At 39.6% G+C, this 13,696-nt stretch overlaps 1 protein-coding gene and 1 pseudogene across 1 annotated transcript in view; both read right to left on the bottom strand.

Moving 5' to 3' along the window:
- LOC122745965 (maestro heat-like repeat family member 5) overlaps positions 1-13,696 on the bottom strand; it is a 173,650-nt gene that overhangs the window by 64,357 nt on the left and 95,597 nt on the right. Inside the window, 2 exon segments of the mRNA XM_043991432.1 lie at positions 8,033-8,137; positions 13,401-13,496. Coding sequence (XP_043847367.1) covers positions 8,033-8,137; positions 13,401-13,496 — 201 coding nt within the window.
- On the bottom strand, positions 850-2,117 carry LOC122736305 (annotated as a pseudogene).

Raw genomic sequence — 13,696 nt, 5'->3', positions numbered from 1 at the left:
AAGGAGGACGATTAAAAACTTTATGATGATGCCGATATTAAAGTGCAGTCATTTTACCGAATTCTCCTCCATCTTTTGCTGACAAAGGGGAGGAGAGAACACATTCATTTCTTAAATTACATTTTACTTAATTCTCCAAGTACATGCATCCTGATAGAAAGGGTCTGAAGGTTGATTCAAGCAGAGAGAGGGAGAGAAACTAGGGCAGATTTGGATCTTTGGGTCAAAGAGGAAGGACAGCAATAAGAACGGGGGAGGAGGTGTCCGATGAGTGAGAGCCACCTTCTCTTTTCTGTGATTTCTTGAAGCTGTTCTGCAGTATCTAGCACTTTGAAAAACAAATTGATCTGAGCTACCTCCCTCGGTCAAGGGAGGCCAATAAGAGGTGGGAGTTAGAACTGAGTAAACTTTCTTTGGAAGCTTTTAGCACCACAGAGATTTCTGTTTTATGGGCTGTGATAATTTTTACCTAGGTTAAAGCTCTTGAACAACATTGTAAAGCCAGGAGACCTAAGACTGGGGGGAAGGGGAGAGGGAGGGGAATTCTGGTTTCAGGGTAGGATTTTTGGTAGAGTTACAGTAAACATAACACGTTTTGGAGAAGTTGTAGAGGATGGGTTGGGGAATTTGGGTTAGACCCACAAAGCTTTTTTAAAAAAAAGTTTCAGATGCCTTTAACCTACTCACAAGTCTTCTTCTGAGATACTTTCATCGGTTGAGCATTAAGCACTGTTGTTGAAAGAAACTCTCACACAACTCCTACCTTTGCCAGCTCAATCATCTATCTGAATCTCAAACAGCAGAGTCTGAAGGTGGGGAGGTCATCTTGGCTCCATCTCACAAAGAGATTTATTTGGTTACTTGGCGAATGGAGTGGGCAAAATAAACTACATTGCCTGATGTGACCTGCTATGGAAATCCAGCCATCTTTTGTCATATAGATGGAGAACTCCTTGATCAGCCATTCCACCTGCTCAGGTTTCAGGCCTGTGAAACTAAACATGCCAATCTGGTCAGTGATGTGCTGCCAATTGTGGGAGGAGCCCTCTTTCTTGAAATTGGACACCAAATGGGTCTGCATGCTGATAATGTGGTCTGCCATGCCTTTTACCTCTTGCAGCCACTGACCCCTCAGATCAGGATTGTTCAGGATTGTGGAAGCAATTCAGGCCCCATTGAGAGGGGGATTGGAGTACATGGGATGAATCAGGATTTTCAACTGGGATTCTACCCTTTTGGCTTCATCAACATCTTTACAAACCATGGTAAAGGCTCCCACACATTCACCATACAGGCCCATGTTCTTGGCATAGCGATGACAAAGAGAGACATTAATTAATGCCATGACCAATGAAGTGGTGAACAGCCCAGGCATGCTTGTCACCATCTCCACTGGCAAAGCCCTGGTACACCATGTCAAAAAAGGCAAAGAGTTTCCTTTGCTTTACCATGGATGCTATTTCTTTCCACTGCTCAGGAAGAGGATCGGCTCCAGTAGGGTTGTGAGTACAGGTGTGCAGAAGAATGACACTCTGTTATGGGATTTTTGAAATGTCTTTTATGGCTCCAGTGAAGTCAAAGCCACAAGTCTTGGGGACATAGTAGTAGTAGTCATTCAGCTGCATGCCAGCATCCCTGAAGATGGGGGTGTGATGGTTTGGGAAGATAGACATCCCGGCTGAATTTGAAGAATTGTTGCAGAATTTGCAGAAGTGCTCCAGTTCCAGAAATGGTCTGTACAGTGATGTATTGTTTGCTTTTCAGAACCTCATTATTTTCACCCAGGGCCAGTTCTGATGATGCCTTGCAAAATTGAGCCAGTCCACCAATGGGCAGGTATTCTTTGTCCATGTTCTTCCCTGCAATCAAGGCCTCTGCCTTACAAACACTTGGAAGAATATAAAGCTTCCCATTGTGATCTCAGTAGGCCCCAACTCCCAGATTCATTTTCTTGGTGTTGGTATCCCTCTTAAATGATTCTGTAGCCCCCAAAATAGGGTCGGGGGCCCCATCTCTATGTGGGTCCACCAGTAGCTGGTTCTGGCAGCAGCTGCGGCACCGAGGCCCTAGTGGAAGGGGGTGGCCTGCTGCAGGCGACAGGACTTCAGCAGCGCCATGGCAGGTGGAGAGACAGAGAGATGCACAGCTGCTGGCAAGAGGACAGGCAGACACAGGCACACAGAACTTCCCCACAGCCTTTTTAACATAGACTATTTCCCTCTTTTGTCATCTTTACCACTTTTTCTGTGTGGGAATAAAACTTCAGAGTTATTTTAATTTGTATTTTTTATTATTATTAGTTTATCTGGAATAATCTTTCATATAGTTCTTAAAATCTAATCTTTTGAGAACTGTTTGTTCCATCTTTTGATCACTTATCCATTTGGAACTGTTTTTAATCTTATTTATATTAATCCCTAGATATCTTAGATATTAAATTCTTATATTAGATATTTGTTACAAAATTTCCCCAAATGATGCAATCCCTCCCTTTTTATCCATACTGATTTTGTTTCTGCAAAAGCTTTTCAATTTTATGTAATCAAAATTACCTGTTTTATCCTTTGTGACTGTCATTGCCCTCCGCAATGATTTTTATAGGAACCTTTTTTCACCATCAACAATGGTGAAGTCACCATGCTTGTTCTTCAATATCACAGTCTCAGATGAGCTTTACAAAGAAAGTAGGAAGAATATTGAAGAAAACTAGATGAGAAAAGTAGCAGGCAACAGGAGACAGAGAAGGAACAGTCAGACCAAAGATAGACAGATGAGGTCAGTGCTGGAGGTGACATTTTGAGAGGTTTGTGAGATTAATTCTGAGGGTATAAAAAGGAGGAGAAGACATAAAGGTGTGAGAAAAAAATCTTTCTCTTTATTAATACCACAAAAAGGTGACTGAGATAACATCAATAACTACCAAGCAATATATCATATTTCCCACCAACATTAATTTTTATAAGAATAAAAGGCATCCTTAATGAGAGAATTAGAAAGAAAGAGGCAGGCTTTCATGGACAATATTCCATTGCAGACTACTTCTTTGCCCTAATATAACTGACTGAAAGTTATAAAGAATGCAAGATCCCACTGCACTTATTGTTTAAATATAAAAGAGCATTTGTTTTGATAAAGGAAAACAACATTTTAAATTCTCTCCTTTGACGATGCATTTCCCATACATATGCAAAAATTATAAGCTTACTTGAATGATGCAACAACAAAGGTGACTTTATCATGATTCTTTCAGTATCAATTTCAAGTATGACATCAACAGGCAGGTGTAAACTCACGAATGGTGTTTTCCACTGCCATGGAAGTCTAGCTTAGAGTTATAGTTGAAGAGGGCTTCCTTATAAATCTTGAGGTCCTACAGATGCTTCGTTTTATAGATAATACTGGTAATTGCATAAAGCCCAGGAACATTATGGAATTTCCTAAATGGATTCATAATCATTGAAAAGAGAAAAAAAATCAAGTTTGTTCTTTTGATTGAGCCTAACTGAAAAGAGTTTAACTATCCACACTAGAAAGAACAGGAAGAATGCCTTTTGTTGAGACTATTATATGTGGCATATAGACAACAAAAAGATCTCATCCATCAGTAAATAGCTGAAATAGATATTACACAGGGACAATGAGGTAGGCTCAGACTGAACAGCTGGAAAGAGTGGAAAATTGCTTTCATGATATTGTAAATTTATTTTACTAACCTCGATTTTGTACCCCCAAATAAGGCCTATCCTTTAATTTTTTTAAGCAAATAAACTCCAGGAAAAAATTGTCTATCCACATTGTATCTGTTTTTTCACTTCATACTGTTTTCAATTTCTTAGACATATATTCCTGATGCCTCAACTTAAGTGAACCTGTATCCTTCCAAGTTAAAAACAATAGCCTAATTGTCCATTGCTTTCATCTCAGTTCTTGTTCTTCTCCATCTTTCACCAGCTTCTAACACTGTCAACACTAACTCTTGATATGCTGATTTTTGGAACCCTGCTCCCTCCTGGTTTTCTGCGGACTCTTGTTCCTAAGAGTCTGTAAGTCCACATGTCCTCATATCAAGTTAGACCCAAACCAGCACTAAAGAATTAGTCCATTACAAACCTACTTTCAGAAATAATTGTGTTAATATTTTAAGGGTTATTTTAAGGGTTTATTGTAAAGAAGCTTTTAAAAAAAGATAATTCTTGTTCTGAGCTAAGAATTTCCTTAATAATGTACCTTAATGAAGAGTGTCCTTTAACATATAAATAAATGATGAATAAAAGTGCCCATTAAACATCATGTTCTTATGCCCAAAATGATGTGTTTATTTGTTGGTATTCAGCCCATCTGGTCACTGAAAGAATTCTGAAATCTAGAGAACTCTGACTGATACCACCTATATGCAAGTCACTTAAACTCTCAGGATCTTAAATATTTTATCTATAAAATGAGGAGATTGGACTAGATGCTTCTAGTGTCCCTTCTCGCTTTGGATGTATGAGCCTATGATCCCTAACAGGTGTAAGATATTGCAAACTTGCTAACAGGAAGTCTAAAAGAATGTAGGCTCTCCCTCCAAGGAGAGGCTTTCTAGTCATTGTACCATATGAGGTGGTTGTAGAGGGAGACCTGGCCCTGAAGTATCTAGAAAGCTTCTCTCTGGGAGGAAGAGATATGGCTAGTCTCATGTATACCAAAAGCTCCCTCACCAAGTTGAGCAGCCAAACAAAGTAAGCAGAAAATATCAAGCAAAGAGAAAATCTATTCTTTTCAACTGCCTATGACCGGTGACATTTCTGTTCTGGAAATGGAAAATATTTGGAAAAAAATTCTACAAAGATTTCTCCAATAAGGAGAGAAGAAATCTGATACTTGGATTCCAACATCAGAGTCCCTGAGGTGCTTACAGAGAAGAAAGGAATGACACTAAAGAGAACAAAAGCAGGGGAAGTAGCCATATTAGACCATACATAAATAGAGACATGGTTCATTCCCCAATTGAGAAATGGTCAAAGGATATGACCAGGTAGTTTTCTGATGAAGAAACCAAAGCTATCTATTCCCATATGAAAAAATACTCTAAATCTCTAATGATTAGAGAGATGCAAATTAAAACAACTCTGAGGTACCACCTGACACCTATCAGATTGGTTAAAATGACAAAAAAGGAAAATAATAAATGTTGGAGAAGCTGTGGGAAAAGTGGAACACTAATGCATTGTTGGTGGAGCTGTGAACTGATCCAACCATTCTGGAGAGCAATTTGGAATTATGCCCAAAGGGCGATAAAGTTGTGCAACCCTTTTGACCCAGCAATACCACTTTTGGGCCTTTTTCCCAAAGAGATCATGGAAAGGGGAGAGGGACCCACATGTACAAAAATATTTATAGCTGCTCTGTACATGGTGGCAAAGAATTGGAAGTTGAGGGGATGCCCATCAATTGGGGAATGGCTGGACAAATTGTGGTAGATGAATACAATGGAATACTATTGTGCTGTACGAAATGATGAGCAGGAGGAGTTCAGAGAAACCTGGAGGGTCTTGCATGGGTTGATGATGAGTGAGATGAGCAGAACCAGAAGAACATTGTACACAGTATCATCAACATTGTGTGTTGATCTATTGTAATGGACTATATTCTTCTCACCAATTCAATGGTACAGCAGAGCTCCAGGGAACTCATGATAGAAGAGGATCTCCAAATCCAGGAAAAAAAAAGAACTGTGGAGTATAGATGCTGAATGAACCATACTATTTCTTTTGTTTTTGGTGCTATTTTTCTATTTTGAGGTTTTTCATTATTGCTCTGATTTTTCTCTTATAACATGACTAATGCAGAAATATGTTTAATGTTATTATGTATATATATATGTGTATATATATGTATATGTATATGTGTGTGTATATATATATATATAAAACCTATATCAGATTTCCTGCTGTCTAGGGGAGGGGGGAGGGAGGGAGAAAAATCTGAAATTGGAAAGCTTGTATAAACAAAAGTTGAGAACGATCTTTACATGGAACAGGAAAAAAATAAAATACTTTATTAAAAAAAATAGAGACATGGTTGGTGGTAATACAGTTTTGAGGGTATCGAGGGACCAATACACAAAGTATCTGAAGGCAGAAGAAAGAACCAAAGGTAAATGGAAAAAATTCTTAGCACTTTGGAAGCAGACTGGCCAAACTTCCCTGCCCCTCCTTCCCTTTTTAGGCTATATAATATAAAGACAGCACATTAGTTTGAAGTCACAGTGAGAAACCTTTTCTTTAACTTATCAATTTTTCCAAAACAATTTCCCAAACTAAATTATTTTTAACCCTTGCCAAAGATCTAACCACTTTGAGGAAAATGGGTAAAAGTTCACTAAGAAACTCTGAACTCCTAGATGGTATAATTACAGTGGTGACTTAACAAGGGGGCTGGGAGAGAAGGTCTGTTGATCCACTCAAGAGAAATATTCCCCCCCCCATACCATATGCTTTTGGGGGGGGGCAGGGCAATGAGGGCTAAGTGACTTGCCCAGGGTCACACAGCTAGTATGTGTCAAGTGTCTGAGGTCAAATTTGAACTCAGGTCCTCTTGAATCCAGGCCCAGTGCCTTATCCACTGTACCACCTAGCTGCCCCTATGCTTAAGAATATTATAAACTGTAATTCTAAAATGGCTTGTTACAGATATGTTCAAAGCCAAGGGGTCATTCTGTCCATTTTTGGACAACCTTCTCTCTTTAAGCAAAAGATGCTTAGAATGATTTTGAGCTAAATTAATTAAAAAAATGTTTTTGGCAGATGTGTGCCTAAAAGAGCATGAAGATTTTATTTTTCTATAGATGATATTGAAACTGAAAATAGGTGAAAAAGAGAATATCAATAATTATTGATCTATATGATAACTCTCTCATCTATACAAAACCTTTAGGAAAGTCATTTATACATCTATAAAAGACATTATTTTTTTGTGAGGCAATTGGGGTTAAGTGGCTTGCCCAGGGTCACACAGCTAGTAAGTGTTAAGTGTCTAAGGTCGGATTTGAACTCAGGTCTTCCTGAATCCAGGGCCAGTGCTCTATCCACTGTGCCACCTAGCTGTCCCAAAAGACATTCTTTTTAAAAAAATATATTTCCATATTAGTAATTTTGTAAAAGAATAATCAGAACAAAAGGAAAAAAACACAATAAAGATAAATAAGATCAATAACAAAAAAGCAACAAGAAAAGTGAAAATAGAATGCTTCAATCTGCATTCAGATTCCATAGTTCTTTTTCTGAGTGTGGAGAGCATTTTACACCATAAGTCTTTTGGCATTGTCTTGGATCATTGTATTGCTGAGAAGAGTTAAGTCTGTCACAATTGATCATTACACAATATTGTTGATACTGTATATAATGTTTTCTTGGTTCTGCTCATTTCACTCAGCATCAATTCATGTCTTTCCAGGTTTTTCTGAAATCCATCTGCTTATCATTTCTTATAACACAATAGCATTCCAATACATCCATATAACACAACTTATTTAGTCATTCCCCAATTGATGGACATCCCTCAATGTCCAATTCTTTGCCACCACAAAAAGAGCAACTATACATATTTTTGTACCTGTGGATCCTATAAAAGACATACTTAATGAAGGTATCATTAGGAGAAAGCAATCAGACTTCCAAAAGCAATGTTCAATCATGGACCTTAGCTTTACTATATTGCAATTAACTGAAGATAAAAAGAATAAAAGATGCTGTTTTCCATATTGTTTGTTGATTGTGAAAAAAATTCAAAAGTTTAGAAGTTATTCTATTAGAGGAAAATACAGCCGATTGATTGTCTCTTGGGGGATAGTACCCATCACCTTGACCAGATTTCCTGAAAGTCCTCATCTACTGGGCCAGCTTCTCCTTTCTGCTCCATTGGTATTAGTCCATTATCTACCATTTTTGAGTGCTCCTAGCAGGAGGACCCTCCCTCAAGTCCCTCGTTGCATCAATAAGAAGGGAAGGTGAAGTATGGGGGGAAGATGAGGGGCTGTTTATTAACTTACAGTCAGATCCAGGTTTTCCTGGGAGTACTGGAGAAGCTTCAAGGCGGTCTGCATGGCCCGGAGCCTCTCGTGGGGCTCTTTGGCCATGAGCCAGGGCTCAAAGTGCTGCAGGTGGAACAAGAAAAGCATTTGGCTAAGTGAAAGGATAGTGGTCCTTAGGGCTTGTCTTTTTCACTCCAGTCCTTTACCCCACCCCTTGCACACCCACTAAAAACTGTTGAGTGAATGTCTGATCATGGCTAGTCAAGCAAGCTGATTAGGTAGATACCAAGGGGATGTGATGCCAGGACCAACTCAAAGTCTCACCTTTCCCTGAATATATTCCCCCTTCCTTTCAATCTGTCATGGTGTCATCATTCCCTTTTCCCTAGCCTAGTAGATGCTTAATAAATGCTAATTGACTATTATTAATAATAATGGATACTTATATATAGTGCATTATAGTTTGTAAACTACTTCGTTATCTTCAACTTATGACCTATGATTATCCCCATTTCACAAATAAGAAAACTGAGGTTTAGCGGGGCCGCTAGGTGGCGCAGTGGATAAAGCACCGGCCCTGTATTCAGGAGGACTTGAGTTCAAATCCAGCTTCAGACACTTGACACTTACTAGCTGTGTGACCCTGGGCAAGTCACAACCCCCATTGTCCCACACACACACAAAAAAAGAAAACTGAGGTTTAGAAATATAACCTGAGTTCAAATCCAGCCTCGGACACATAACACTTACTAGCCGTGTGACCCTGGGCAAGTCACTTAACCCCAATTGCCTCACTAAAAACAAAAACAAAAACAGAAAAGAAAGATAACGTGACAGAGTAGAATAGAAAGAGCGTTGGATTTTTGGTCAGAAGACCTAGAGGACAATCTTGCTTCTGTCACTTTCTCTCTGTTTGTGTCCTTTACCACTGTGGTGTTTGCTTTTCTCACTTATAAAACAAGGAAATTAGACTCTAAGGTCCTGTCTAACAATAACATCCCAGGATTCTGTTAATTGCCTGGCTTACACAGCTGGTAAGGGGCACAATCTGGACTTCAAGGAAGGCCTTCTAACTCTTAAGTCCAATGTTCTTTTCACCTCCTCTCCCTGGCTCCCGCATCACTAATTTGAAAATGTTTTTCAGAATACAGGCTAGGAGGTAGAGGGAGGCCTCAGGCTTTGTAACTCAAAGGGGACCTACACAACAAGAAAGATAATGCTCTATTGAGTCCTTTCAGAAGAGAAGCAGAATAGAAATTTCCCTGTTTTCAGCAAGCAGATAGTCCAGCTGAGGAGAGGAAACAAAATTAAAACATGTGAGGGTTAAGTGTTACAAGGATTTTTTCTTGGAAACTAACACAGTGCCAGAAACATAGTAGGTGATTAACAAATGCTAGGGATTGATTCATTGTGGGGTGGGAGTATATAATAAGAAGAACAAGTCACACGGGAGGGTGAATAGACATGTTCCATGTAGTCCCAGAAGGAAAATTTAAATTTTATGTTGGGACACCCTGAATAATGGTTAGAGCTAGACAAAAGTGGAATGGGTTGCCATGAGTGGGAAGCATCTCAGTTGAGGTCTCTACATAAGAGCTGCAGAGGAGGGTCATATTTCAGGTATGGGTTATACGAGATGGCTTCTGAGGTCTCTTCCCCCTCAGAGATTTGGTGAAGTTATGACACCACTCAATGATCTAAGGAAGCCATGCATTTTGCCATGAAGTCATCTCCATAAGTGCTCAGATTGCTATGAGGTGCAGGAGAGGGCCTATAGATGGCAAATCCCACTGCAGTCCTGTGGCAAGGGGAAAGTTATATAACTTCAACAATGGAAGAAACCTCAGAAATTTCTGATTTGGAAGATGCCCCAGGGAACATTACACAAGTCCTAAAATCCTATATACATGGAATTTGTTAATATTATTTAGTCCAACCCCAACTCAATCAATCAACAAGCATTTATTAAACATCTACTATGCGCCAAGCACTGTGTTGGGTTCCAAGATACAAAGACAAAAAGTGAAACAATTCCAACTCTCAAGATTCAGTGAGACAATACATGCAAAGTGCTTTGCCTACATGCTGCAATATAAATGCTAGCTAGTGTTGTTGTTATTGGAGCAGGCAATATGTATATATGTAAGTAGATACAGACTAAATATAAAATAAATTTTGGTTGTTCAGTCATGTCCACCTCTTTGTGATCCCCTTTGGAACTTTCCTGACAAAGATACTGGAATGGCTAGTGACTTACCCAGGATCACACAGATAGTAAATGCCTGAGGCCAGATTTGAATTTAGGAAAGTGAGTCTTCCAGATTCCAGGCCTGACACTCTATCTACCTAGCTACCCCTTTCTTATAAAATAAAATACAAATTAGTTAAATACAGGGAAAGGAGAGAGAACACTAGCATTTGGGGAAATTGGGAAAAGTTTCATGTAGAAAGTGATGTTTGAGTGGCAGGGATCTTGAAGGAAGCCAGGAACTCTATGAGGAGCCAGTGCAAAGGAACAGAGATGAAAGATGGAGTGGCCTATGTGAAGAACAATGTGAAGGCCAATTTGGCAAGACTATAAAATGTGGTGAGTGGAATAATGTATAATTAGACTGGAAAAATAGATTGGGATCAGGTTTTGAAGGGCTTCAAAAGCCAAGCAGAGGCATTTATCTTTTATGGTAAAGGAAAGAAGAAGTTATGGTCAGATCTGTGTTTAAAGAAAAATTATTGGGGGCAGCTAAGTGGTGCAGTAGATAAAGCACCAGCCCTGGATTCAGGAGGACCTGAGTTCAAATGTGACCTCAGACACTTGACACTTACTAGCTGTGTGACTCTGGGCAAGTCACTTAACCCTCATTGCCCTGCAAAAGAAAAAAAATCATTTTTCCAGCTCTGTGGAGAATAGATTGGAGTTGCAGGAGACCAATTAAGACACCATTGCAATAGTCTATGAGAGGTAATAAGGACCTCAACCAAAGTGGTGGCCCTAATGAGTAGGTAGAGGAGTCAAATTAGAGAGAGGTAGAAACCTAAAGATTGAATAATTTGGGGGTTAGATGGGTTGAATGAGAGTAAGATGTCAAGGATAACGCTGAGCTACTGAATTTAGGAGATAGGAAAAATATTATTGGAGAAGGGAGGTGGTACAGTGGATAGAGAACTGGCCCTAGAGTAAGGATGACTTGAATTCATATCTGACCTCAGACACTAATAGCTATGTGACCCTGAGCAAGGCACTTAATGCTGATTTGGAGGTACAAAAGCTCTCTGAAGAAAATAACTCCTTAAAAATTAGGATTAAGCAAATGGAAGCTAATGAGCCTAAACATCATCTTCCAAGAAATTTTCAGAGAAAAGTAGAGGGTAAAATAGAAATGGAAAGAATCCACCAATCACCTTCTGAAATGAAAACTACCAGGAATATCATAGCCAAATTCCAGAGTTCCCAGGTCAAGGAGAAAATATTGCAAGCATCCAAAAAGAAACAATTCAAGTATTGTGAAGTTAGACTCAGGATAATACAAGATTTAGCAGCTTCTACATCAAATAGATGGAGAAAAAAGGAACTGGAATTACAACCAAGAATTATCTACCCAGCAAAACTGTGTATAATCCTTCAGGGGGGAATGGGCATTCAGTGAAAGAGAGAAATTTCAGACATTCTTTTTTTGTTGGTTGGTTTTTTGTGTGGCAATGGGGTTAAGTGACTTGCCCAGGGTCACCCTGCTATTAAGTGTCAAGTGTCTGAGGCCGGATTTGAACTCAGGTACTCCTGAATCCAGGGCCAGCACTTTATCCACTGCACCACCTAGCTGCCCCTTTCAGACATTCTTGATGAAAAGACCTGAGCTGAATAGAAAATTTAACTTTCAAATACAAGAGCCAAGAGAAGCATAAAAAGGTAAACAGGAAAATGAAATCATAAGGGATACTGAAAGGTTAAACTGTTTATATTCCTACATGGGAGGATGACACTTATAACTCATAAGAACTTTCTCATTATTAGGGCAGCTGGATGGAGTATATTTAGACAGAGGGCACAGGTGTGAATTTTATATGAAGGGATGATATCTTTAAAAAAATAAAATTTAGGGGTGAGAAAGGAATGAACTGGGAGAAAGGGAAAGGGAGAGGTGGAATAGGGTAAATTATCTCACACAAAAGAAGCAAGAAAAAGTTTATATAGTGGAGAGGAAGATGGGGAAGGTGCTGGGGAGTGAGTGAACCTTACTCTCATCAGTGCTGATTCAAAGAGTAATTAACATATTAATCATCCGCATAGAGATGATAATGGAAAGTGATGAAGTCACCAAAAGAGAAAGTATAAAGAGAGGAGTTTTAGGGGATACTCACAGTTACTGGGTATGACATGCATCAAGATCTCAGAAAGAAGACTAAGAAAGAGCACATGAATAGGTAAAAGAACCAAGAGAAAATAAAGAAATGAAAACCCAGGGAGCAGAAAGTGACCAGGAGAAGAAGATGGTCAGTGCTGTAAAAGACTGCAGAAAGGGTTAAAAGAATTAGGCTTGAGAATAGGCCATAAGAGCTGGCAAGCATGAGTTCATTGGTAACTTTGGAGTTTCACTTGAATGATGAGATTAGAAGTCAGACTACAATAAGAGACTGAAAGGAGAGGAAATGGGGCCAACCAACAGAGACAGGGTTTGTTTGTTTGTTTTTAAGATTTTACCTGAGGGGGCAGCTAGGTGGCCCTGGATTCAGGAGGACCTGAGTTCAAATGTGACCTCAGACACTTGACACTAGCTGTGTGACCCTGGGCAAGTCACTTAACCCCCATTGCTCCACATAAAAAAAGAGTTCAACTGAGAAGGGGAAGAGATATTGTACACCAATTTTAGAAATACTGACCAGATTTTCCTGTTAGTCCACAAAAGCTCTAATGCCTACTCAACCTACTATGTTCAGAACCTAAGCACAATTTATACCCTTCACTTCATGGGAAAACTCGTTTTTAGGTCCATCTTGGCTTCAGAGACCACCAAGCCATGTCCACGAGACTAGAACTCTGAATTTGTTATCTGAAGCAAGGAGAAAATAGAAAGGGGGCAGTGAGGGGGGGTGTGTTCACAATCAATGGAGATCCTGAGTTGCCCAGTCTAATCTTTACAGTTTTAAAAAGCCAAAGTAAAACTACCAAATTCAATCCATCACCTGAGGATTCTGACTAATGCACTGCCAAGTCTCTGGCTACTTTAAAATATGTGGATGCAAAGCTGAATTTGATGTCCCATATCCAAAAGGAGATAAATCCAGCATGTACTCCCTAAATTAATACAATGAGCTCTTGGTGAAGGGGGAAGATATGGAGAAGGGCCAGAGGCCATTTGTCAATGCCATTGCTGTGACTCCCATCCCTCACCTCCAGGAGAAATTGGAGCTCTTCCATCGTCTGATGCTCAGAGAGGAAACACTGGAGAAGCAGATCAAGGTTATCCATGGTCTTCATATACAGGCTCTACGTGCAGAAGAAAACGAGTCATTTCTAGCATCCAAAAGTCTGGCTTGACAGGGAGACAGTGCAGGATGGGAGAGTCAGGGTTGGGTGTAGAGATGGAAGCTCTAGTCAAATCCCAACTCTGCCATGTCCTACCTGTGTGACCTTAAGGAAACTGCTGACCCTCTCTGGGTCTTACTTTCATCATCTGTCAAAAGGTA

Source organism: Dromiciops gliroides, chromosome 1, assembly GCF_019393635.1.
Source record: "Dromiciops gliroides isolate mDroGli1 chromosome 1, mDroGli1.pri, whole genome shotgun sequence".
In the NCBI taxonomy this organism is placed as follows: domain Eukaryota; kingdom Metazoa; phylum Chordata; class Mammalia; order Microbiotheria; family Microbiotheriidae; genus Dromiciops; species Dromiciops gliroides.
This window is presented reverse-complemented; position numbering and strand designations above follow the sequence as displayed.